General features: G+C 44.9%; 1 protein-coding gene across 2 annotated transcripts in view; it reads left to right on the top strand.

The window, feature by feature from the left end:
• The first annotated feature begins 2,115 nt into the window (after window positions 1-2,115).
• Window positions 2,116-25,639, top strand: part of LOC146839637 (uncharacterized) — a 590,171-nt gene continuing 566,647 nt past the window's right edge. For both annotated transcript variants that reach the window (XM_085650371.1, XM_085650372.1), the window contains exon 1: window positions 2,116-2,461. In XM_085650371.1, the coding sequence (XP_085506497.1) occupies window positions 2,397-2,461 (65 nt within the window). In that variant the 5' untranslated portion in view covers window positions 2,116-2,396. The remainder of the gene's footprint in view (window positions 2,462-25,639) is intronic.

The following is a 25,639-nucleotide window of genomic DNA, read 5'->3' on the forward strand; positions in this document are numbered from 1 at the left end:
ACCAAAGTGCTAAAACAACGGTGTGTCCTAGCTCCCTCCCTATTTAAGATCTTCACGGCTAAACTCTTGGTGAAACTGGACAAAAACATATCACCCACTATGAAATAGGGAAATATGTCCCTTTACAACTTGTTATGTGCGGTTGACCTGGACTTAATAAGCAGAACGCCAATCGGATTACAGCACCTACAGGATACCACCAAAGACTTTCTGCAAGCAAACGCGTTATGCATCAACTTAAGCAAAACAAAAACAATGGCTATAAACTACACTAGAAAGAAAAGGCTGCACTGGCATCTGGAAGGGAATCGCCTAGAACCAGCTACTGAATGCAAATACCTCGGAGTCTTACTAGCCAGCAAAGGCTCTTACAAACCCCAGATGGAAGTCGTGGGCCGGAAATGCATAACAACAACAATAGCGATGAAGTCCCTAAAAAAAGCACTATCAGACCTGACCTTAGACCCACTGTTACAGGTCTTATGGGCCAAGCTACAACCAATATCAACCTACAGAAGCAAGCCAATACAAGGGAGGGGCGCGATCCATTTGGACAAAATCATCATCTGAGCCTAAATAGCGATCTTTCACCTCCCGATCTACGCTTTCCCAGCTAAATTCAGCAGGAATTGGTCTACAGAAACAGACTGTAGCTAGAAGGGGGACGTTTATAAAAAGCTGGCATAAGAACAGGGGAGCCAAGCAAAGTTTATTAAATTCAAACCTCTGGGCTGAACTGACATACCGTGGAAACTTACCCGCCAGAGAGTGCCTCCTAGACTATCGAAACTAGGCCTAACTAATTTGTGGGACACCCCTGCAGCCCACCGGAGCTTCAGGGGCGTAACACAGGCCCCCGCATCCCCCGCGGTGCGGGAGGGCCCAGCTCCAGGGGCCCCCTCAGAACAGAACTACGGTCTGAGGCCTCCGGATAAAATGCGGAGTGGGTGCCCCTCTGTGTACATTGCAGGGGGGCCCCTTAAACTTTCGTTACGCCACTGCGGAGCTTCGAGAAAGCGGTAACAAAAGCTATATCCATAATCGAAGACATAGCAACTCTGGGGAAAATGGCACACAGCTGATCTGTTCTCAAAAACTATAAAGTCCTCAAACCACAACCATACTTGAGCGTAGGATCCAAATTCATGATGAAGGAGAAATCTTTAAGATACCGCCTTGGCATACTTTCGATACTCCTGCACCTACCTCCTTGGAGAGGAAACCTGGAGAGCACACCTGCCGAAAACAGAAGCCTACTGGATATCAGGCGAGCACTGCTCCAACATATTCTCAAAAAAAAAGGCACCGGGTCCTGTAGGCAGGCAGTGAAACTCTGCTTCAATCCAACCGCTACCCAACTAAACCGCCGCTTCACAAGGTTTCTAAGCCTAGCAGATGGGAGACTGGCTCAAACATCGTCTCACAACGAAGTCACAAGTGCATAAAAAAACAACCGGCCCAAGAGGATACTGAACCCACCAAACAGGAGCAAGCCAGGCCGCTACTATAACTTCTAATAGTGGCGTATGCAATCATTCTTAAAACCCACACAGAAGCCCCACTCAAGAAACCTGGAGGTAGACAAAGCCGGAATACCATTAAGGACCCATAAACCAAAGCAACAAAAAAAACTTCATTCAGCAAAAAAAAAATGTTTTTTTTCATTATGATGCACAGTCAGTTCTGCACATAATAAGTATTTCATTTCAATGAAATCACATTATATCTGCCTGTACATGGTAAATAATTAGCCTGTTTAAATATGTTATTCACATAAACACATTAAAATATTTAATAACATTGTTTCTAAGATGTTTTGAGTCTGGGAACACCCTGAAAAGAATCCGTATCAACATAACTGACTCTCACGGAAATATGGTCTCAGGGGCCCCCTAGGCGACAAAGGGGATTATCTCCGTCATTTGTGAGCGGAATGTCACCCAGCAGTACCGGCTATCACTTTACCACAAGCGGCACGAATAGCATCTTCACCATCAAGCCCTTCAGCTAGATTCATGCTGGCAGGGGACGTCTTTAGAGCCAAGATACCACAAGCACCAAACACCAAACAAAGCAGAAAGGAATGAAGGTGCACAACTCACGCTGAACAACAGGAGGGGCGCAAAATGGTTAGAGGAATGCACAGTCAGAGAGGCTGATGGGAACGAAACATTGAGGGGCGCAAAGGAGGCTGGAGGGTTGACTATGAATGAACACGAGGAATGAAAGGGGGAAGATAGCACGCAAGCACAGACTGACTAGAGACACGAGACACAGCACAGACACAAGCGAAGAGAACACATTTGTGAAAACGCAGACGTTGTCACAGAGGAACAAGGAAGGAAGGGCACACTCACGGAGTGAAAGACGCATACACAACACCACGACACACCGCTATGGACGTGTGCAGGCTGTCACCGTCGAGAAGGGCCCTCTGGATCCTGCTGCTGGCCGGACTGTGGTGAGTGTGACCTCCAAGTGACCTTTCTTTGCTGCTTCCTGTCACTGACGCTACTGTGTGTAGAATTCCAACCTGATGTCCAAATAATTCTCGCGCTCACCTTTACCTCGTCTCAGGGAGCTTACAGTGAAGTTACTTCTGCTTGCTGATAGTCAGCGTCACTGCACGGCCTTAATATGTAGCAGGGTTGATTAAATGATGCAAGAAAAGCCAAATTATGCTTCATAATGCGGCACACTTTAAGTTTTACTTCATTATTTAATATGTTATTACAACTCATTAGTACCAGTTTAACACCCAAACAAAGAAATAGGCAACAGAAAGGTGACCAGTCAAAGTTAGCAAATGGCCTTCTGCGCGTGAACATATGTTGCTGCACTATTGGTAACTTTTGAACCGTTTGAGCTAGAAACAAGTTTTGTTGGTAAAATCTACAGATTATGCAGCAGATAATGGATATTGTGGCAAATACAGCAAATCCATAACTATCCAAAAAAGCTGCAGCCGCACAATCCTGTAACTCCAGAGGCCCTGCTGATAGTGCCGGCCTCCCTGCTGCCCGGGGTTATTCTGACCAGGAATGCCGAGGTATTGTCTCCCTCCTGTGAGCTAGAGGATGAAAGGCAAGAGGACAGTCAAGCCAGAGCTGAGCGACTGGTTTCTCATCACAGAGAGACAAGAACCGAGCCACCAATAGGCAGTGAGCTTTAAGTGGGGTGAAAAAAAGTGGGGGGCTATATATGGTACATGATTCAAGTAAATGGGAGCGTGGCTTAAATATGTAAACAAAGAGGCATATTTACAAGCCTCTATCGCCACAGGAACGTCACTTTTAAAGACGATCCAGAGGCAATACGAGCTTGGCCGTATTTACAAGGCTTAGTCCTGCCTTGTAAATAAGGCACCTTTTCACGCCACACTTACTGTGAAAGGGGAGAGCAATAGGTGTTGCGGTGGGTGTTCCTCTGATACACATATTGATTTGACACTGCCCCAAATGCTTCATTTCTCCTTGTTTATGCTGATTCCATGTGTGCTGCGTTGTGCAGCACACATAGAAACAGCAAAACACCAGTGATTGTTTATTTGCAGGAAGGTTTCCTACCTGCACATAATCAATCATTAAAAAAGAAAATGATGTTTGAAACTTCTGTGTGTGCTACATTAACCCTTTTACCGCGGCGCAAATTCCGACACGGTGCGGTCGAAATAAAGAGTGGGCGTGGTTCGGACCGCCCCCGGCCGTCCTCCGCACACGCCAACCATGACGTTGGATGGCCGGGGGTCATCCGACGCATCAAACGGGTTAAGCAGCACACATAGAAGTTACAAAACACCATTTCAGATTGTTTATGTGCATGAAGGCACACCGATTCCTTAAATGCAATGTACGTAGCACTAAAAATAGTGCACTTCAGCCTTAAGGAATCGCTAATTGCCATCAAATTCAAGTTGGTGGTAAGTAGTGATTTCCTTTGCAAAAGCACTTTTTTGCTTTTTTAAATGTGCCATGTGGCCCACATGTGTGCCACATGTGCACACATGCACATTTCAGGGGTGCAACAGGGTGTCCTTTGGACACCCTGGCACCCTTGAAATAGCTCGGTAATACCGAATCGCTAATAGTGAATATCTTCCCATTCATTCCTATGGGCCTCCTAGCCCATAGGAATGAATGGGTAGGTATTCCTTATAACGAATCCCAATTACCGTAAGACTTTGGGGAACATGGGGTGGGTGGAAATTTGTGGATCCAGGCAGATTCCGGAACTTTCCACGACAGAAATGTGGGGAAAATGTGTTTTTTTTTACAATGTTTTAGGTTTGCAAGGGATTCTGGGTAACAGACCCTGGTGGGAGGCAGTCAAGTCACCCCATCCTGGATTCCCCTGGGTGTCTAGTTTTCAAAAATGTATAGGATTGCTAGGTTTCCCAAGGTGCCCGCAGAGCTAGGGTTCAAAAACTACAGCTAGACATTTTGCCAAAAAAGGGTAATTTTTCACTGCGAAATTGAGGTGTGACCACGTTGCGTTTTGCGCCGTTTCCTGTCGCGGGCACTAGGCCGACCCACACAAGTGAGGTACCGTTTTTCTCGTAAGACTTTGAGGAACGCGGGGTGGGTGGAAATTTGTGGATCCAGGCAGATTCCGGATCTTTCCACCACAGAAATGTGGGGAAAATGTGTTTTTTTTGACAATTTTTTAGGTTTGCAAGGGATTCTGGGTAACAGACCCTGGTGGCAGGCAGTCAAGTCACCCCATCCTGGATTCCCCTGGGTGTCTAGCTTTCAAAAATGTATAGGTTTGCTAGGTTTCCCAAGGTGCCCGCAGAGCTAGGGTTCAAAACTACAGCTAGGCACTTTGCCAAAAAAGGGTAATTTTTCACTGCAATATTGAGTTGTGACCACCTTGCGTTTTGCGCCGTTTCCTGTCGCGGGCACTATACCTATCCACACAAGTGATGTCCCATTTTTATCGGGAGACTTAGGGTAATTCAGATTTGTAAAGGAATTATTATCTATTGACTTTCGATGCATTTCTGCCTTCTAAATGAAAGATATTGTGTAAAAAAGAAGTCAGTCTAAAAAATTACTGATAATTCTCATGCTAGTATGAGTATTCCCAATTTCAGAAATGTGCAAATATCTACTGTTTCTAAACTCTATATTTTGTTCCCATTTCAGAAATACATAGGTGTCTTTCATACCGATTTTTCCATGTACACATTTTTACAGAATAATTACTATATACCCGGTACATAATAAAAAACCATTGCAAGTTGCTGCTCAGTTTTTGGCTCTGGGTTCGTCAGGTTCTTGGTGAACCTACAATTCCTATATATCCCCTCAACCAGTAATGTCCAGCGGATGTAATGGTATATTGCTTTCAAAGAGCTGTCAAAATTAGAAGAAGTTACATGTGAAAACGTTGACACAAAAGGCCGTTTTTTTAAACTAATTTTCAATTTATCCTATATTTAACTGTTAGTTTCTATAAAGAAACCTTAATGGATCTACACAAATGACCCCTTGCTGAATTCAGAATTGTGTCTACTTCTCTAAAATGTATAGCTTTCCAGGATCCATTATTGCTTTTGTACCCATTTCTACCATTAACTGGAAGGAGGTCAAAAGCACAAAAAATAGCAAAAATAGGCTATGTCCCAGAAAAATGCCAAAATTGTGAAAAAAATGTTGGGTTTCTGACAAAAGTCTGGTATCCCCGAAAAGCTGGGAAAATGGTGATTTTACCCCACAAACCCTTTTTTGATAACGTTTGGAGGGAAAAACCCAGATGCTTTCATTTGCAGCCCGTTTTTCCAATTTTTCCGAAAAAAAACAAAATTTTGCTGTATTTTGGCTAATTTCTGTGACCCCTCCAGGGGAATCCACAAACCCTGAGAACCTTTAGAATCGCCATGATGTTGGAAGAAAAGGACGCACATTTGGCGTGGATACCTTATGTGGTCAAAAAGTTACAGGGGCCTCATCGCGCACTACCCCAAATAGCCAAAAAAAGGCTTGGCACAGGAGGGGGAAAAGGCCTGGCAGCGAAGGGGTTAAGGAATCGCTAATATTTTTGCGATTCCTACCTACATTCCCTTTAGCGAGTCTTTAATAGCGATTCGGAAAAAATCGCTATTAAGGACTTGCTAAATTGAAGTTACCTACATCTAGCCCTAAATCGCCTAATAATCTATTATTTACCAGGCTCTGTCTTCATGCAAGACATTTATCTAGACTAACAATGCATAGGGTCAGAGTATGTAGCACAATGTTTGCTCTCAGATTACCAGTTGGTAATGTCAAGTGCAACTGGCTGCAATCTGGTTGACATACCTTCACTTTCTTGTTCTACATTTTGTTAAAACTGCAATATCTCTGGAAGCAGAACACTGACATTTCAGAATTTATCCATTTGTGTACTTTATGGCAGGTTAATTACTAGGCATATGCTGGCAGTCAGTAAGCGTTCATTGAGATCTTTCCCTTCCATCCTTTTTTATTGTCAGTTGTGATTTCTTGCTGTTAAAAATGATGAATGTTTTGTTGATTTGTATGGCACACTAAGCATCCGAGAGAGTAGCCAGGTGTTTGTCTTTGATTGATTTCTAGTTGGAGGGGGTAATTGATGAGAGAGGCGTTTAAGAGGTGGGTAATTGCAGGGTTCTTTGAAGGTTATGGTGTAGGGTTTACTTAGTTCTTTGAAGCAAATAAGAACACATTTGTATAATCCTGTTTGAAGAAATCAAGTATCCCTTGATTAACCCAGTCTCACCTGAGGATCTCCTTCTGAAAAGTTATGGACAGATTTTTTCATATACTTGCAGGTATAGGTTTGTAGATATTGAAGTATTCATATTGTGCGCATGTTTAAAGGGTATTTAGCCATAGTAGTTTTTTTTAAGAGATTATATCAATTTGATTTTATTAGCAAAAAGATTGATTTCAAGTGACAAAAAGGATGGGTCTTCAATGTGCAGTCACTTGGAAGATTATGGCACAACTGATAGAACCCAATTTCCATGTTCCTGGATGGTGATGCTTCTGTGAGATCTGGATTTTCTTCATACTTCTATGTACTTTATGAACTTTATGGGAACTCCATGAACCTTTGTTTGCAGCTGAACATTTAGGACTTTCTGTATGAGCAATAATTAAGGGGCAGAGCTTACAAAATATATCTTTACAACTTGGCAAACCAAAGCAAAGTTTTACAACAAATGTTAGACTGAACATTACCAGTTGTAAGAGAGCTAATTCTTCAATAAGGAAATATAACCACTGTGGAGGTAGCGATCATATGAGTACACAACATCAACATACTCACATATGCCAGCGCACGCAACTGATACTGTCCCTCTCAGATAAAACATCCAGCACAAGGAACAACTTCAGCACCTGCATGATGGAAGTGGCCACCTGGACGAAGTTCAACTACCGCAAGACGAAAACGGACAAGACAGAAGTGTTAATCTACAAAACAAATCAGTGTCCTTCAGAGAGAATGCTTCGCCATGGACTCTGACATGGCTTTTTGAGTAAGTTCCCTCCAGGCTAGCCTCACACACCTGCAAGAGCACCATGATATCCTCACAGGTGATACGGAGCTATAAAAATGACACATAACATTGATATAAATTCCTGAACCAGACTTCATGTTTAAATGCATTTAGCGTTAGCCTGACTTTAATTATTTATCTATGTCAGCCTTAGATTAGCTTTTTACATGTTTTCTTGACCCAAAGGCACATTGAACTTGAACTACATTGTTTGCTTGCTAGTTTATTACCTAAATATCCGCATCTCAGGGTTTTCCTGTCCATGTGAGATTTAACGATGATATGTGAACAGAAGTGATGCATGTAAAGAATGCTGGTTCTGGCTGGATTTCTCGAAAGTGCTCCTGCCTCGCTTGCCATTCACAATCAGGTAGATTATGCAGTGGTCAGTTTATTATATAAAACAGAAATTTGGCCATTTAGCTTTGAGAGGTCTCTCTAGATGTCCAGAATGAAGCTATATTCCAGATTAACATCTGCTGTCCTTCTTGGACCAAGGTTGGGTTTATGGTGCTGAAACCATGTTTAGCTGAACTCTGCTAATTGAAAGCTCTCTTCTCCTTGCCATGCCGACTGAAGGTCTAATAACAAAGAGGCACTCTGTATGCAGAAAAAGATTTACAAGGAGACCTTAGACATACAGTACCACACTTGTTACATTTGTAGGGATGTTGTCTATGTGGTGCAAGGATCATGGGAAAAAAACTCTTATTTCCCAAATATTGAATACAATTCACACACACATTAACGACAGGATGATCAGCACACACTGTATCCAAAAATGTAAGTTGAGTATTAAAAATGTGTCTTTCATGGAGACATATTGTTAAATTTTCAAATCCTTTATTCTTTTTAAATCTGCAAGATGTAGTCAACACGTTTCGTCCCATCTCGTGACTTCTTCAGGGCTACAAAACACAGATAATATATATATATATATACATTTAAAATCACAATACATTACAATGCTCCATAAAAAACACGTACACATCTATATACTACAATATACAATGCTATATATATATATATACACATCATTTCACAAAAGACAGAAATGTTCTCACATAATGCTTGGAGAAATGGTTTATTTCTGCTTATTCATAGTTATATAAGGTCATATGACACCATGCTTGATCTGAATATACCAATCAGACACATTTTGTTTTTAGATTACCGTTTCTTTGACACATATGTTCATGTTTAACAAGAGCACTCTAATCATAGAGTGTGACTTCATAAAAGTTTGCATTTGATTCATTATCTAATTATGTGAGTGGGATAATTTATTATGTACAGACATTAATGTCTGTGCAATGGGGAGAGAGGGAAAGGAGAGCTTATGTTCAGGGGCAGTTTGCGCGAATACTCTGATGCCAAGGTCAAAGGGTAAATTACCTCAATCACGTAAGTGGATTTCTAAATGTGATGCAGCATCTCTGGTGTGTAAAAGGATAAAAACACTTGCTCTGTAAGGAAATATGATAAAAATCTGTGATCCCCTCTTTAGTTAGTTAGTTTTGGCCACCTTACAGACATTGAGAGATGGATTGAGTACTGGTTGACATACCTTCTCAACAGGATGTCAATTCCAGAATTTCAAAAACTTTCATCACAGTGTTTCAGCCAGCCAATGTCGGCCACTGCATCTAAGGTATCATAATCCATAATTAGAATTGGAAGTTTAAACAATTTAGAAAATGTTAGTTTAATTCAGATTTAGACTATACATTTAATTACAATGGTTTACAAATTGGCACAGCAGCTGGAATATTATCTAATCAAGTTCATCCATCACAAAGTAAATAGTGTCGCAACCACATAATAACATGCAATATAAGCATGTGACAGAATAAAGCATGCTCTGATAATTATCGAGCAGACATTAGAACAGGGATACACTGGCAATGCCAGAGTGATTTAAACACGTACCGATTATCTCTAAGTAAATTATAAGGTATAGGTCCAGCATTCAAAGACACAACAAATAGTGATTGACATAGGCTTATTATGATGTTAAGAGTTACTAAATAGTGTCACACATCACGTTGTGACATGCAATGTAAGCATGTGATAGAATAAAAGCATGCCCCAAAAATTATCGTACAAACTTTAGAAATGACACACTAGAAAAGCCAGAGCTTACAAGATTCAAAAGATGTTTTACTGGCTACCAAGGTATCATGAGATGTTAAAGCTCGTACAGAGGCAAAAAGCGTCCGCTATATATATATATATGACATGCATGTCTTTATGAGGGAAGAGTTCAGAAGGCTAGTTGCAACCCCCTCATTCTATTAATTTGTAATGCTGCATTTTCAATGCATGTGACAAAAAATTTCAAAAAATGTCCTATTCTAAAATTCGATGCTTTGAAACAGCGAGGCCCACAGAAGTCACATTATTAGAATGAAGGGTGTGCGGCATGCTATATAAAATTCACCACCATCCTGGATAAGTTACGAAACTTAGTGGAGATACCACGAGTTTCTATGATCTTTTTACTTGAAAAGCTCCAAGTAAAATGAGTTCAGATGCCAAAATTAACCCTCTCATTATAACAGCATATGATACTTTATAGCGGTTGGCAAATAATGTTACGGCTCTAAGGCCATTCACATTAGACAATTGTGACCCACAATGGTCACATGATTCGAAGTTGGTATATGCTGTGCTATTTTTAACTACCATCTTGGATTAATTCCGAAACCCAGTGGAGATGCAGGTATGGCCGCCATCTTAGATAGGTAAAATGCACTACTAAGAGTCAGGAGAGTTCTCATATAATAGACATGATTCCATGATGACAGTATGTGCACCCATATTAGAGTATACTAAGTGCTATTCAAAGTGACATGGTCATATACCTCATGTAAAATGGAGTAATACCGATTATGCTACATTAAAAACAACATTGGATAGACTCAAACAATTGTTACTACGCATTTTGTTAAGCTAAAAATAAGTACACCAAACAAGTAGCGCAGTGGTTTAGACCCTATATTTGATCTATTTCATTGCTCACCTGGTGCCAGAGGTATTCAGCAGAAACGAGATAGCACCACGCTTGGTCTCTGTGTATGGTATCTAATGGAGACCATTGCCCCTTACGGCTTTTTAAGCGAGTCAGGAGTCACTACACATGCGTAATACGTAAACATAGAGCCCTCACTCGGCGGCCATCTTTGAACAATTTAGTTATGCACAGCGCAAGTTGCCCATTCATCTTTGAGTGAACAAATGGTTAATGGTTTAACGAATCATTTGTCACAAACTTACAGCATCTCAAATGTATCATGAGTTTTGCAGATAACCATAATTATTGGGGTAAGCACGCAGAGTTTGTGCTAATGCGGCCATATTTAACCCAAAAATTCAGGTAAGGACAGTTGGTTAAAGCAATGAATGCTGGACTTTTAATATGGCGGCCATTTTGCAATGTCCACATTATTGTGTGGCAGTCTGCATACACAGATCCCTCACTCAGCGGCCATCTTTAAACAGTTTGCATTTACACAGCGCCAGTCGCCCACTCATCTTTGAGGTAACAAATGGTTTTTGATTAAGAGATCATTTATCACAAACTCACATATTCTCACATATATCATGAGTTTTTGCCGATAATTATAATGATTGGCTTTAAACCCACAGAGTTTGTGCTATTGTGGCCATATTTAATCAGAAAATTCAGGTGAGGACAGTTAGTTAAAACAGTGAATGCCGGACTTTCACTATGACGGCCATTTTACAATGTCTACCTTTCGTGTGGTATAAATTGCCTCTGAAAATAAGCTCTCCATTAGCTCTCTCCACATTGTGCGGACATTAATGTCTGTCCATAATAAATAATCCCACTCACATCATTAGATAATGAATCAAATGCAAATCTCTAGGAAGTCACACTCTATGATTAGAGTACTCTTGTTAAACATGAACATATGTGTGAACGAACACTAATCTAAAAAGAAAATGTGTATGATTGGTATGTTCAGATCAATAATGGTGTCATATGACCTTATATAACTATGAATAAGCAGAAATAAACCATTTCTCCAAGCATTATGTGAGAAAACGGCTGTCTTTTGCCAAATATGGTGTATATATGTACATCAATCAAGGCATGGTCAGTGACATCACTGATAGCATTACTGATGACATCTCAAATTACATCACTGATGAAACCACTGATAACATCATCCGGTGACTGTGCGTATTTCTAAAAGGTTTATGAGTCTTAAATATATATACACACAAAGGTGTATTGATGAATGAGTGGGTGTATGAGTGCCAGTATGGATGATTTAGTGGGTGTGTGACTGACTGTATAAGTGAGTAATTATGCATGTCTTAGTGAATGTATGGGTGAGTGACTAATCTGTGTGAATGTCTTTATCAGTCTGTCAGTTGGTGGGTAAGTGTCTGCATGGGTTGGTGAGTAGGTACGTGTGCCTATATGGGTTATTGATTGGTTGTCTGAGTACCTGTATTTGTGCCTGAGTATCTGTGCGGGTGGGTGAGGATACGTGTGACTCTCTGTATGGATTTGAGAGTGGGTGAATAACTGGCTGTATGGGTTAATGTGTGTGTCTGAGAGGGACTGTATGGGTGAGTGAGTGTGTATGGCTGTATCGGTGAGTGAATGGATGTCTCAGATGCATATCGATGAGTAACTTCATATGTGTAAGGCAGTATATGTGAGTGTTGTAGTATATAAGTGGAGGTATGTGTGAATGAGTGATTGTGAGAGTGGCTTTATGGGTGAGTGTGTGCTTGTGTCAGTGGCTGTATAGGTGAGTAACTATGTGTTAATATCTGTATGAATAAGTGAGTTTGTGTGTGTTTAACTGTTTACGTGAATAATTGGCAGTGTGATTGACTCTATGGGTGAGTGATTAGGTATGTGAGTAGCTCTATGATTGTCTGACAGTGTATGAGTGGTTGTATGAGTGGATATATCAGAGGCTGTATTAGTGAGTGAGTAGGCTTGGTACTCTTTATGCCAAAAGAATTCAGTCACCTCACCAAGACAAGGTTTTGTTTTGTTCAAGATAAAAGCCATCATTGTTTAAAATTTGTGATTAAAATATCTGCAAACTTTGTGGCCTGTCAGGCATACAGATAAATTGGAAGAAATATACGCTATTTCCTTTGATTGTGGACACTGTCCCATTTGAATTAGACTACCCGCTCTGCTGGGCAGAGGGTCCCGTAAAATATATTGGAATCTGATTAAGCAGAGACATCCAATAATTATGGAATATGAACATGGGTTGCACCATTACATGCTTAGAGGGGAAAATAAACTATGGTCCACACTTCCACTGTCCCTTTCGGGAGGGATAGCTGCTGCTAAAATGGAGATCCTTCCCAAATGTCTTTATATTTTCGTCAATGTTCCACTCATACTCACTCAGGCTTTCTTTAACAAACTCCGCTTGTTGCTGATCTCTTTGGTGTGGGCAGGAGGACAGGCCAGAGGCGCTTGGGAAACACAGATACTTCCTCAGAGTCAGGGCGGTTTGGGGCACCAGACTTTGCCTTATACGCATTTTGCAACCAGGCACAATTCTAACACTTCTGGATGCACCCGACCCCCTTCCAGCCACATGTGGTGGTTGAGTGTGACATAGCTGCACCTATTTCACTAGAAGTGACACTGCACCAACCAAATAAACGGCCCCGTCATACCATTGACACCACAGAAACACCGAGATGGGTATGGGCCAATCTCTGACATAGAGCTAATACACATACGCTGTACGCCCCCTCGATAATCCTGGCCAAAAATCCACAAATGCCCCCACTGGAGGACCAGGGCACTATAGCAAGGGCTAGGAGATTGGGTATTAGTAGCTTTGTGGATTTATACCGGGAGCAGGGATTTCTTGGACCGCCGATGCCGACTGACACACCACCCCCCTAATTTTCGGACACCCTGCTCTATCATCGTATACGTGTGATTTTCCGTCAGAGGCACAATACATTTCCAGACCTTCCGCCTACTCTGCAGGCACTGGAAAATATCCTCACCACTCCATCAGCGCAAAAGCTCATCACTAGACTCTACACCTCTATGCAAACACATTATCCTGTGATAACTCCGAAGTATAGAGAGCAATGGAACACTGAGTTACATCCACACATATCAGAAGAGGAATCGAACTTCTGCTATTCGCAGCTTCAACAACTGTCTCCCAACTACAAACTTAGGTTAATCCATTTTATATTTCTCGCCCAATACTATAGAACATTTGTTCCGTATGGGTCTTAGGCCCAATGCAGAGTGCTAGAAGTGCCTCTCTGATCTGGCAACATTTTTGCACCTAGCCTGGAGTTGCCCCAGATAGCGGCGTATTGGACAGAAATATTTAAAAATATAAGTTATATTCTTATGATACCTATTCAACCCACGGCACTAACTGGGATATTTGGATATGTAAAGGAAACCCCAGTAGGGGTGCGCCGACTGTTAGCCATTGTTGCAGGGATTCTGCTCATGCACAGAACTATGAGCAGGAAACCAGGACCTCAGTGAATTACGGTGTACCAAAAACTCACCTCAGAACCCAGAACCCCAATCCGACTAGCATCAGTGTCCCATTCATCCTCTGTATTCTCTCGGAGTTCCCAATGTATAGACAACCCAGAACAAGCGACTTAGAGTACTCTCAGGAATGGTGGGAATCAAAAATACCTGCTCGTTATTATTCTCATATCAGTCCACAACGAGAGTATTCAGAGACACAGTAAAGTTTAAAATGTTTATTTTATAAACTACGTGTCCTAAGATGCAGTACTTTGGCTAACATAAGCAGACAAATGATTAAAATCAAAACCATCAGCATTGTTACAATACCATAGAAAATGAAGGGAAAAATCATATTGCAAATGATAGTGGAATACAACCACCCTCCCTTCGCTAGTGAGCTAGTATTATTATACTAATAGAAGGCCTCTAGGTTTGAATGGGGAACCCCATACCGTAAAGATCAGCTTAGGTGAATCACCTCACAGGATCAGCTTTGCTCTGCCCCTGGAAAGGTTCTTCTCCAGAATGTGTGTGTAATGCATGCAAACTGCAATATTAAAGGCTCTCAACTTTCAGATACTTGCAGCTGTGTGCGTGTTATGGCTAGAGCGTGGGACGATCAACCTGAACTCAAAAACATACATTGTTTGGTGGCTCAGACTGTTTCTGCACACAATGTTCAGACCAAGGTCGCAGTGCACGTCTAGGGATGTGAACAACAGACAATTCTCATGTGAAGAAAAGGCAAGCAAGCAGTTTTTAAATAATAACATGTATCTGCAGTGTTGTGTGCAAAAGCAGCAAAAGTGGCAAGATGGCGTTTCTAACATCTAACGCGCTTATGCTAACATAGCAATGTATGTATCTAAACCGCTGCCTCCACTACTCCCCCCCTTGGTCGGACCACGAACTATTAGGGATACAATCAAGGAACACAGAGTTCAAGTTCGACAGAGCGGAACCAAGGGCATGTATTGGAAATCCAAATAAATGGGAGTGAAAGTTCGAAGAAAAAAACGTTTAAAAAAAACCAAAATGAAGGGGAAAAAAAGGGAAAAGGAAAGTCGTAACATCTTGCAAAGGCTCAATGAGCCCAAATGTCGAATCAAAAAATAAAAAAAATAAAAAAATGTGTGAGTCGTACAAGGAAATTTGGATGACATCCAAGTTAATCCATCAACGTGTAAGCACAGCAAGTAGAGACAGCTTCCAAGAGGAAGTCATTAGAATGTTCTGTAAAAGTTTCCGCCATCCAGTCTAATAAGGCAAACGAACATACATGTTCCTCGACCACTGGGGCCTCTAGCACAATCAGAGGACAACTGGCGTGTTCTTCAAGATAACTTCTTGCCAAGAAGTCATATGCTGCCGTACAGATGTCCCAATTTGTCAGGACTCCATGTGCCGCTCCACAGGCCATAATCCTGACACCAGAACAGTCCAACTCATGAGCCACTAAGGGACTCATCAGTCGATCATAATCCGGGGCAGGAGACACCGAATTTGTCAAGCACAAATCCAGAGCCCATTCGAAAGGACAATCAAGGCAATGAAAAACAGGTTGTACGCAAGTAAAATAGGAAAACCGGAAGGACAATCCATAGGCTATGCTCAGGGTTGCCAGTGGTTATGTTCCATAATATTCAAGCATCCGGTTACGAAGATGGAGGAGCCGGGGCAGGCTGTCGCGTGATACAAATTGTGCAGCCATTACATAGTAAGCAGACCAACAGCACACCAGCCGTGAGGGCGAGAATCAACGGGAGCCCGCCAAAGACGCTGGAAAAAATAGAATGAAAAAATGCCGGTATCACACCAAAAATAGTTTGGAAGGAGGTCACAAGGCCGGAGCCCACAATTTTGAAAAAATGCGCCAAGCCAGTTGTGGACGAGGCATTAAATATAGTTTGAATCAGGGCACCGAAATGCAGTGGGAGATCAGTATTTAAAAGCGCATGCACCTCGGTGCGGGTGTTTGCTACGTGAAGGACAAATGTTTCACGGGAAGAAGTCAGAGCGACTTCTTTTTGAGACAATAGAGCCCTTATTCTGCTCATTTTGTTGAACTCTGCTTTCAAGGTTGGAATGGAAGGCCAGATGGATACATCCAGCCGCCCATGCGGGGGGGGGAAAGGACATTTTTACAGCAGACTACTCTCTGTGATACAGTCACAATGTAGGGAATTCCCAGTAGCATCCCGCAGCAAGCCTCGTTATTTAAAAGCAAATAACTACCATTAGCTAGGAACGTGAAAGAGGGCGTAATAGCTGGTACTGGAATACCTTTCAGGATGCATGCCAAATTAGGTGCTTGCACATTGCACGCGCCATGCAATTGGATGTGCCTACAGACTACAGAGTGATCAGGTGTGGAAGTGCACTCCTCACCCTTCAAATAAACTTCCTTGCCGTCTCTCATGCATCTGTATGTAAATGGGAGTGACCAAACATCATGCAGGAAAGCAGTACCCAGCGGTTCATATCTACCTAGGGCATAATGTTTCATGCACAAACTGAACTTAAACAAAGGAAATGGTCATGTGATTAACCCGTGGATAAGCCACACAGCGGAGTTCAATTCGGCCACAAAGAAAGGCAAGGGTTCTAACTTTTCAATATGCAGTAATGAGTATGTTGCATCTTTTATGGACATGAATTGTTGTTTCACAGTTAGATTAAAGGGAAGGAATAAAGACGAAGTATTCATGCAGTCCCAGGGGACTTTCTGTAACGCCCTGAACGTCTCAGGATCGTTTAACAGACACGATAATGAGGACGCAACCACTTGTGAAGGGTTAGTTATTTTAATGAAGGCAAAAACAATACAACGAATAAACAAAAGTTATAGTCACTGGAATCCTCCAGGCTAAGTACGTTACCAGCCCACAGCACGGATGGTCCTAACCGTCCTCTGCATATACGCCGATCCCGGCGTATGCCAACAGAGGGCAGAAATGAAATGGCCGACAATGCCAATCGGTATGCTGTGAGGGGCACGACGAGTGTTGGGGAGAATCGAGGAGTCAGGGAAACACCCAGCCGGGGTCTCTACCTGAAGGGAGCAGCCGCTCAGCCTCTTCCTCCGACTGCACCGGGACGCGGAGTCACCTCCTGGTGATGCGTCACCGATACCCCAATCAAAAGCAAGAAGACTGAACCGAGAGCAGCCGCTCGATCGATCCTGTGGACTTCCGAGTCTGTAACGCGGCAAACACCTCCTGGTGTGCGTTACAGCTGGCAGTCCCTGTATCTCTGGTCGGGCTGGGAGTTACGACTCCAACCAGCAAAAGCGCCACTGCGCTTTGACTCAGCCGAGTCAAAAAGCGAAGCTCAATGGTTGACCGGTAGAGCTTCCGGGTCCTTCACAGGTGACGATGGGGCAAGACACGGCCCAGGGAGTAACGACTCGACCTACCTCTGTTCTTGCCTTACTGGAGCACCACTCCGGAACACTGCTCTTCACGAAGCAGGTACGTCGGTGTAAACACAATATCCGACAGCCTTGTACCTCCCGGTTCCTCCCTTTATAGGGCGTGTTTTCCTTGAGTTATGTAACAGCTCTCCTGTTTACATAAGGGCGTGTTTTCCCTTGAGTTATGTAACAGCTCTCCTGTTTACATAAGGGCGTGTTTTCCCTTGAGTTATGTAACAGCTCTCCTGTTTACATAAGGGCGTGTTTTCCTTGAGTTATGTAACAGCTCTCCTGTTTACATAACCTCTCAACCGCTAAGCATCCTGGGAGATGTAGTCCGTTTACGCTGGTTACCGTTTTCCTCCCCTCGCATGACAGGAATTCTTGACAGTACATCCTCCCTCTCAGCGGCTCCCCACGGGTCCAGCGCTGGCAGGAAAACGCCGATGGAACAAGGAGACCAAGCGCGGAGCATGAACCCCTTCAGCCGGTTCCCATGATTGCTCCTCCGGGCCATAGCCTTTCCACGCAACCAGGTACCACAGCTTCCCCCTGCGCCATTTGGACGCCCGTATGCCCGACACTTCATACTCCACCTCCGACTCCACGCATACCGGCCTAGGTGTCCCAGACGGCTTGGAGGGTGCTGGTTTGAGCAATGATACATGAAAGACAGGGTGTATCCGCAATGACTGGGGCAAGCACACCTTCACATTCACGGGACCCATACACTTGGTAATGCGATAGGGGCCCATGTACTTGGGATGGAACACACTGTTCTTTCGAAACCTCATGTTTCTTGTGGATATCCAGACGTAGTCTCCAGTGCGGTACAGTGGCACGGGCCTTCTCTTCCTGTCGGCCGCAGCCTTGTATCGTCTCTTGGCCTCTATTAGGACAGCCCTTGAGCGCATCAACGTGTCTTTTATGTGTGCCACCCTGTCCGCTGTGGCGGGAATCCTGTCCTCTCTGAACGGATGTAGAAATGGCAAGAACCTGGGATGTTGGCCATAGTTGCTATAGAACGGAGATGACTGTGTGGAGCTGTGAGTGGCGTTGTTATAGGCTATCTCTGCAACCCATAGCAAGTCGACCCATTCTTCCCTGCCCTGGTCCACAAAACATCGCAGATACTGTTTGAGCGTTTGGTTCAGGCGCTCGGTTTGGCCGTCCGTTTGAGGGTGGTAGCTGGTGGACAGGGCGGTCTTAACATGCAGCGCAGTGCACCAAGTCTTCCAGAATTGCGCAGTAAACTGCGACCCCCGGTCCGACACGATCACCCCAGGTAATCCATGCAGTCGTACCACATTCTTTAGGAGTAGTGACGCCAATTCCCCGGCCGTAGGGACTCTCTTGCAGGGGATGAAGTGCCCCATTTTCGTCAAGTAATCCACCACCACCAGTATTGCCGTCATCCCCTGGTCTACCGGTAGGCCCACCACGAAGTCCAGTGATATGCTATCCCATGGTCTATCCGGGGTCGGAAGTGGATGTAAGAGCCCTTGGGTTCGGCCATGGTCGGTCTTCATGGTAGCACACGTAGGACACTCCTGTCCCCACCTCCTGACATCCACTCTCATGGTTGGCCACCAGAAATGCCGTCCCATGCTAGCCACCGTTTTTTCAAAGCCCAAATGACCTGCGCATGGAGAGTCATGGCACCAGATGAATGCTTGTTTCCTTAGCCTAGGCGTGGGTATCAACAGGCACCTGCCCTTCAGGGGTATCCCGTCCTTCAGCTGCCATTCTCTGTGACTGAGGAGCCACCTCCGCCATGCGAATGACCTGATCCCTCTCTTTATTCCCCTCAGGAAAGTATCCGGTTGGATAACCCCCAATACCATCCTCGGGGAAATGATGGAACGCTCGGTCGCAGGCAATGGTTCCTTAACTGCAGATTGACGGGACAGGGCGTCCGCCTTCCGGTTTTCCGTCCCCGGCCGATATGTGATGCGGAAGTTGAACCCCGCAAAGAAGATCATCCACCGCAGCTGCCTGGGAGAAAGGTGTCTTGTGGCCGTCATGAACTGTAGATTCCGATGGTCCGTGTACACCGATACCACATGCCTTGCCCCCATCAACCAATGCCTCCATTCGGTGAAGGCGTCCTTGATTGCGAGAAGCTCCTTCTCCGCAATATGGTAGTTGCGTTCGGCGTCGTTGAGTTTGCGGGACATGTACGCAACGGGATGAAGCACCCCTGTGTCGTGGTTGCGTTGGGACAAGATAGCCCCCAGCGCCACATCCGAAGCGTCCGCTTCCACCACGTAGGGGAGATCCGGATCGGGGTGAGCCAACACTGGCGCCTTACCAAAGGCGCTTTTCAGGGCCTCAAAGGCTGTGTTCGCTTCAGGGGACCGGACAAACTCCTTGGACTTCCTCAGTAGCTGTGTGATTGGGGCCACCAATCCTGAAAATCCATCTATAAACCGCCTGTAAAAGTTGGCGAACCCAATGAAACTTTGGACGTCCTTCACGCTTTGGGGCACCGGCCATTCTTTCACCGCCTTGATCTTTCGTTCTGCCATCTCCTGTCCCTCTGGACTCAGCATCACTCCGAGGAATTCCACGGACGTGACGTGGAAGTCACACTTGCTGAGTTTACAAAACAGCTTGTTTTCCCTCAGCTTTTGGAGCACAGCATTGACGTGGTGTACGTGCTCCTCCACACTGGACGAGTAGATGAGGATGTCGTCGATATATACGACCACGTAGATATCCAACTCCTCTCTGAATACCTCATTCAAAAAGTACTGAAAGGCTGCCGGGGCGTTGCACAGACCGAACGGCATGACGAGGTACTCAAAAAGGCCGAACCTGGTCTTAAAGGCGGTCTTCCACTCGTCTCCGTCCCTCATGCGCACCAGATGGTATGCCCCTTTCAAATCCAACTTGGTGTAGATACGAGCTTTCTTGACCTGTTCCAGCAGTACACTGATGAGAGGCAAGGGGTACCGATTCTTTATGGTTATCGCATTCAATGCCCTAAAGTCCACACAGGCTCTCAGCTCCCCATTAGCTTTCGGGATGAAGAAGAGTGGCGAGGCGGCCGGAGACTTGGACGGGCGGATGAATCCTAGCTTGAGGAGTTTATCCAGGTACCCCCGGAGATGCAAGTTTTCAGGCTCCGTCAGGGCATACAGCCTGCCGCTGGGAACGCTGGCCCCTGGCACCAGGTCGATCTGGCAGTCAAACTGTCTATGTGGTGGTAGCACTTCCGCCTTCACCTCATCAAATACATCCTCAAAACTGTGATAAGCCTGGGGGAGAGCCACATCTTTTTCTGCCGCTGTAGCCACCGTCTGACTCCCGCTCTCATCTGCGTCAAGGGATTCCGTTCTTTTTCCACAATGCAGGATGCAATACGGTGACGTCATTTCGACGCGATGTGTTGGCCAATCCACAGAGGGGTTGTGTTTCTGTAGCCACGGCAATCCCAATATGACGCCATATTGGGGCGCTCGGATGATGTTAAAATCGATTTGTTCCAAATGGTTCCTCCCATATCTCATCGGAAGGACCCCCGTGTGCTGCCCGATGGGCCCCGTCACCAATCGCCTTCCGTCTACAGCATAGACGTCTTCGGGTACAGCTTTGGGAAGAAGCACTAGCCCTAGCCTGCATGCCTCGTTGTGGTCCATAAACATGCCAGTGGCCCCTGAATCCACCATGGCCACAACGGGTATCCACTGGTCATGCACTCCCACGTGCACCGTGAGAAACAGGTGTCGGTGTCCCTTAGTGACCGAGTTGGAGAGTGAAGGGATGGATGAGTGACTCCGAGATGCCCCTTCTTTGGTCTGGGAGTCCTCTAGTTTTCCGCCGGTATGTCCACCACGGCTGTTACCGACCGGTTGGCCCGATAACGTGACGTCTTCGGTTTGGCAGTGCATTCACGTACGTAGTGGCCTTTTTTGCCACAATATAGGCACAATCCTTGTTTACGGCGTGACTCTTTCTCCGTGGCTGTGAGGCTCGCTCGTATTGCGCCGATGTCCATGGGTTCTCCCTTGGATGCGGTGGAAGTTTCAGGACTTCCCACCGTCACATAGGATGGAAGGGATTTTCCTTTTCTCCCATGATCCCCTTTTCTTTCACTCAGCCTATGTTCCAGCCGTAATACCAGGTTGATAAGGCCCTCACATGTCTTGGGTTGAGGGTCAATATGAGCCACGGCGTCTTTGAGCTCATCGCACAGCCCGTGATGGAAGAGCGCCGTCTGTTTAGCAACAGGCCACTTGGTTTCCGCAACTAGCCGTCGGAACGCGTTGAGATACTGCACCAGGTCGTTGGATCCCTGTCTCAACTCAAGCATTTCACGGTCCGCCGTGTACGAGTCAGCCCTTCTGTCGAATACCTTCAGGAATTCCTCGCGAAAAGCACCCCAATCACATAAGATGGGGTCGTCCCTGCTCACCAGAGGTACGGCCCATTGTGCCGCGTTTCCAGCCAAATAGGAAATAAGGAAAGCCACACGAGCCTGACTCGTGGGGAACGCCTTTGGTTTGCACGATAAATGTAGCGCCACTTGTGTGAGGAATACCTGCACTGTGTTAGGATCCCCACTGTACCTCTCTGGTGTTGCCAAGGGGATGGCTACCGGCATTTCCACTACTACCGCAGGGGTCTGGTTCGTGAGGGAGGTGCTGGGCGTGAGCGGGTCCAATCGGATAGCATCCAGTCTGGCTTTTACATCGGCTGTTTCTTGCCTAGAGGCAGCCACTTCAACTTGCACGGTCGCTAAAGCGGCCAGCACATCATCAAGTGTTGCCATGTCTGTTATCGACCGGGAGACAGTTAGTGTTATTACGGTCGGATATTTTGTAACGCCCTGAACGTCTCAGGATCGTTTAACAGACACGATAATGAGGACGCAACCACTTGTGAAGGGTTAGTTATTTTAATGAAGGCAAAAACAATACAACGAATAAACAAAAGTTATAGTCACTGGAATCCTCCAGGCTAAGTACGTTACCAGCCCACAGCACGGATGGTCCTAACCGTCCTCTGCATATACGCCGATCCCGGCGTATGCCAACAGAGGGCAGAAATGAAATGGCCGACAATGCCAATCGGTATGCTGTGAGGGGCACGACGAGTGTTGGGGAGAATCGAGGAGTCAGGGAAACACCCAGCCGGGGTCTCTACCTGAAGGGAGCAGCCGCTCAACCTCTTCCTCCGACTGCACCGGGATGCGGAGTCACCTCCTGGTGATGCGTCACCGATACCCCAATCAAAAGCAAGAAGACTGAACCGAGAGCAGCCGCTCGATCGATCCTGTGGACTTCCGAGTCTGTAACGCGGCAAACACCTCCTGGTGTGCGTTACAGCTGGCAGTCCCTGTATCTCTGGTCGGGCTGGGAGTTACGACTCCAACCAGCAAAAGCGCCACTGCGCTTTGACTCAGCCGAGTCAAAAAGCGAAGCTCAATGGTTGACCGGTAGAGCTTCCGGGTCCTTCACAGGTGACGATGGGGCAAGACACGGCCCAGGGAGTAACGACTCGACCTACCTCCGTTCTTGCCTTACTGGAGCACCACTCCGGAACACTGCTCTTCACGAAGCAGGTACGTCGGTGTAAACACAATATCCGACAGCCTTGTACCTCCCGGTTCCTCCCTTTATAGGGCGTGTTTTCCTTGAGTTATGTAACAGCTCTCCTGTTTACATAAGGGCGTGTTTTCCTTGAGTTATGTAACAGCTCTCCTGTTTACATAACCTCTCAACCGCTAAGCATCCTGGGAGATGTAGTCCGTTTACGCTGGTTACCGTTTTCCTCCCCTCGCATGACAGGAATTCTTGACACTTTCCCAGCCTTTAACGTTTGCAAAGTCCATGCAAACTGCATTATAGAACGTAATTGATTTTGACCATGATACAAAACAGACATATCATCCTGCACAATATCAACAGATGAAACAATATTATCTAATGTGTAAATTCTGGAAGAAAGGGTGTAATGCTATTATCGATAACAGCTAGTACTTTTTCCAAATTGGCTTGATCAATGTCTCTCAATCTGGAAGCCGCTTCAATTTGAGATAATTTCCAAACTTCGTTATACACAGCATACACCCATCTTTTGGACCTGCCACCTACAGGACCCTTAACAAAATCATTCAAATCTATTTTGTCATGTAATTTAGATAAATGAAGTTTAACAGATGCCAAAGTGGAATGCTGCAGCCAAGATTGGCATAACTTCCCCACAGAGTAGGTTGTAACAGAATGAGAAGATTCAAAGCGGGGGTCTACGCGAACCTGCGTATACCCAGGTCTCAGACCCAGAAAACGATGTTGACAGGAATCAGAGCTCGTCTGCCATGTTAACCATCCTTCCGGATTTAATTTGGAAATATTTAAGGATGTATTAGTAACCTATGACTGCAACGCATCAAGGGACAGCTCTGTATGATTATCCCAATTTGGAGAAGCACCCAGATCCGGAATAGAGGGGGAATTCAGTTTTTTAGAGGTAGCCAATCCAAGGCAAGTGGTCTGAAAAATAGTGGAATTCAAAAATAATATGTGTTTTGGGATGAGGCAGGCACGATGCAAAGCTTCTGTTCCTTGTACCTGCCATGGTTTAGAACCCCAAACAGATGTAAGGTCAATAGTAGCTTTCCACAGATCATAACCCCTGACCGCCAAATCATCCATAAAGGACTTGGAATACAACAATTTAGTGTGTGTCAGCCTAACCTTTGAGGCAGACTCTGCTGCCACCTTAAAATAAAAGGCGGCATGTTTTGAAACACTGAAATCAGAAAATTGGCACATTTGTTCACTAATTTACTGGAGCTGCCTAGCATTGGCGTTGGACAATGTTCCCATTGCGTATAATTTACAAAATTTAGATACGTATTGGCTTTATGTAGGAAATGATTGCCATAATGTTGATAGCAAAATACTCCCCATAATTAGCAGTGTCTAAATACAAATCTTCAGCATCAAATGCGGCATAATATTTCAAATCAGAAAACAGTGCCTCTATGGCCTGAATGTCTCAATCATCAGAGCGGATGTTTTGTTTAACCACATCACCCATAAAAACACAAAGAACATTCGGAACATTAATAACCTCATGAATTTAAAATTTAACAGCATCCCACACAATCCCATCTAACACAGGCCAGGCAGTAATATTCACAAAAGTCTGGTCCCTCTTCATGATGTGTGATGAGGAGTGGGGGGCCAAAGTTCCATCAATTAGTCTAATTGTAGATCTTTCTTTAAGGTAGTGTCCATTCACTAGACGAAAAAATACCACCACAAATCCAATGGACATAAACAAAAAAACACATATGAGCACCAGCCAAATGTATGTCCAAGGGGGAATTAAAAAATGTCTTTTAAACCAAACAGCAAAAATAGAAACTTTTGATGGGGCACTGGAAGTCATAGAGTTATTGTCAAAGGAGAAACGTGACTGGTTAACTGCGGTTGATTGTAAAACAGGCAATGTTACATCTGCAGGATAAGCATACTCAGTAGCTTCAGGTGGACCACCAGCCGGTGGTGGCAAGAAAGGATCAGTAACTGTATGCATCTCGATGGCAACATCAGGCCTGGTGGTAGAAGCCGGAGCCAAAACAGAATTTCTCAGCATCGCAGGGCAAGAAACTGCTGGAGTCATACTAAGAAGAATCGGCCACTCGCTGTAGTTTGACATTATCAATGGAGATGTACCTGTTATCCTTGCGACCAGGAAGTGGAGGTGAAATGACTGTTCTTGTACCCTGCACGCCAAGCACTGGAACCGGGGCACGATAAGAGGGGCCGAACTCCTTCTTGTTTTCCACCTTCTCACGGACCAGGTCTCCAACTCGAGGTAGCCAACCAACTACCGGAATCTGAAGCGCAGCATCAGATGTGGAGGGCAAGTGTTCTTTTGCGAGACTGTCTCTGGTTTCTTGTAGACTCTGTAATACAGCACAGTGATCATCTACGTCAAAGAGTGCGGCTGCCGCCGCCATGTCTAGACCATCAAGGTCCGGAACAAACATTTTTATGCCAAAGAGCATCATGTATGGGGTCCGCCCACCTAGAGACCTTCTAGGGAGATTATTAAGTGCACGTTGAACATTATACAGATGGGCTAACCAGTTTCGGCCAGTGCCTAAAACCCTGGATTGCTTTAAGTCACGGTTCATTCGCTCCACCACACTATTACCCTCAGG

Source organism: Triturus cristatus, chromosome 4_1 (genome assembly GCF_964204655.1).
Source record: "Triturus cristatus chromosome 4_1, aTriCri1.1, whole genome shotgun sequence".
In the NCBI taxonomy this organism is placed as follows: domain Eukaryota; kingdom Metazoa; phylum Chordata; class Amphibia; order Caudata; family Salamandridae; genus Triturus; species Triturus cristatus.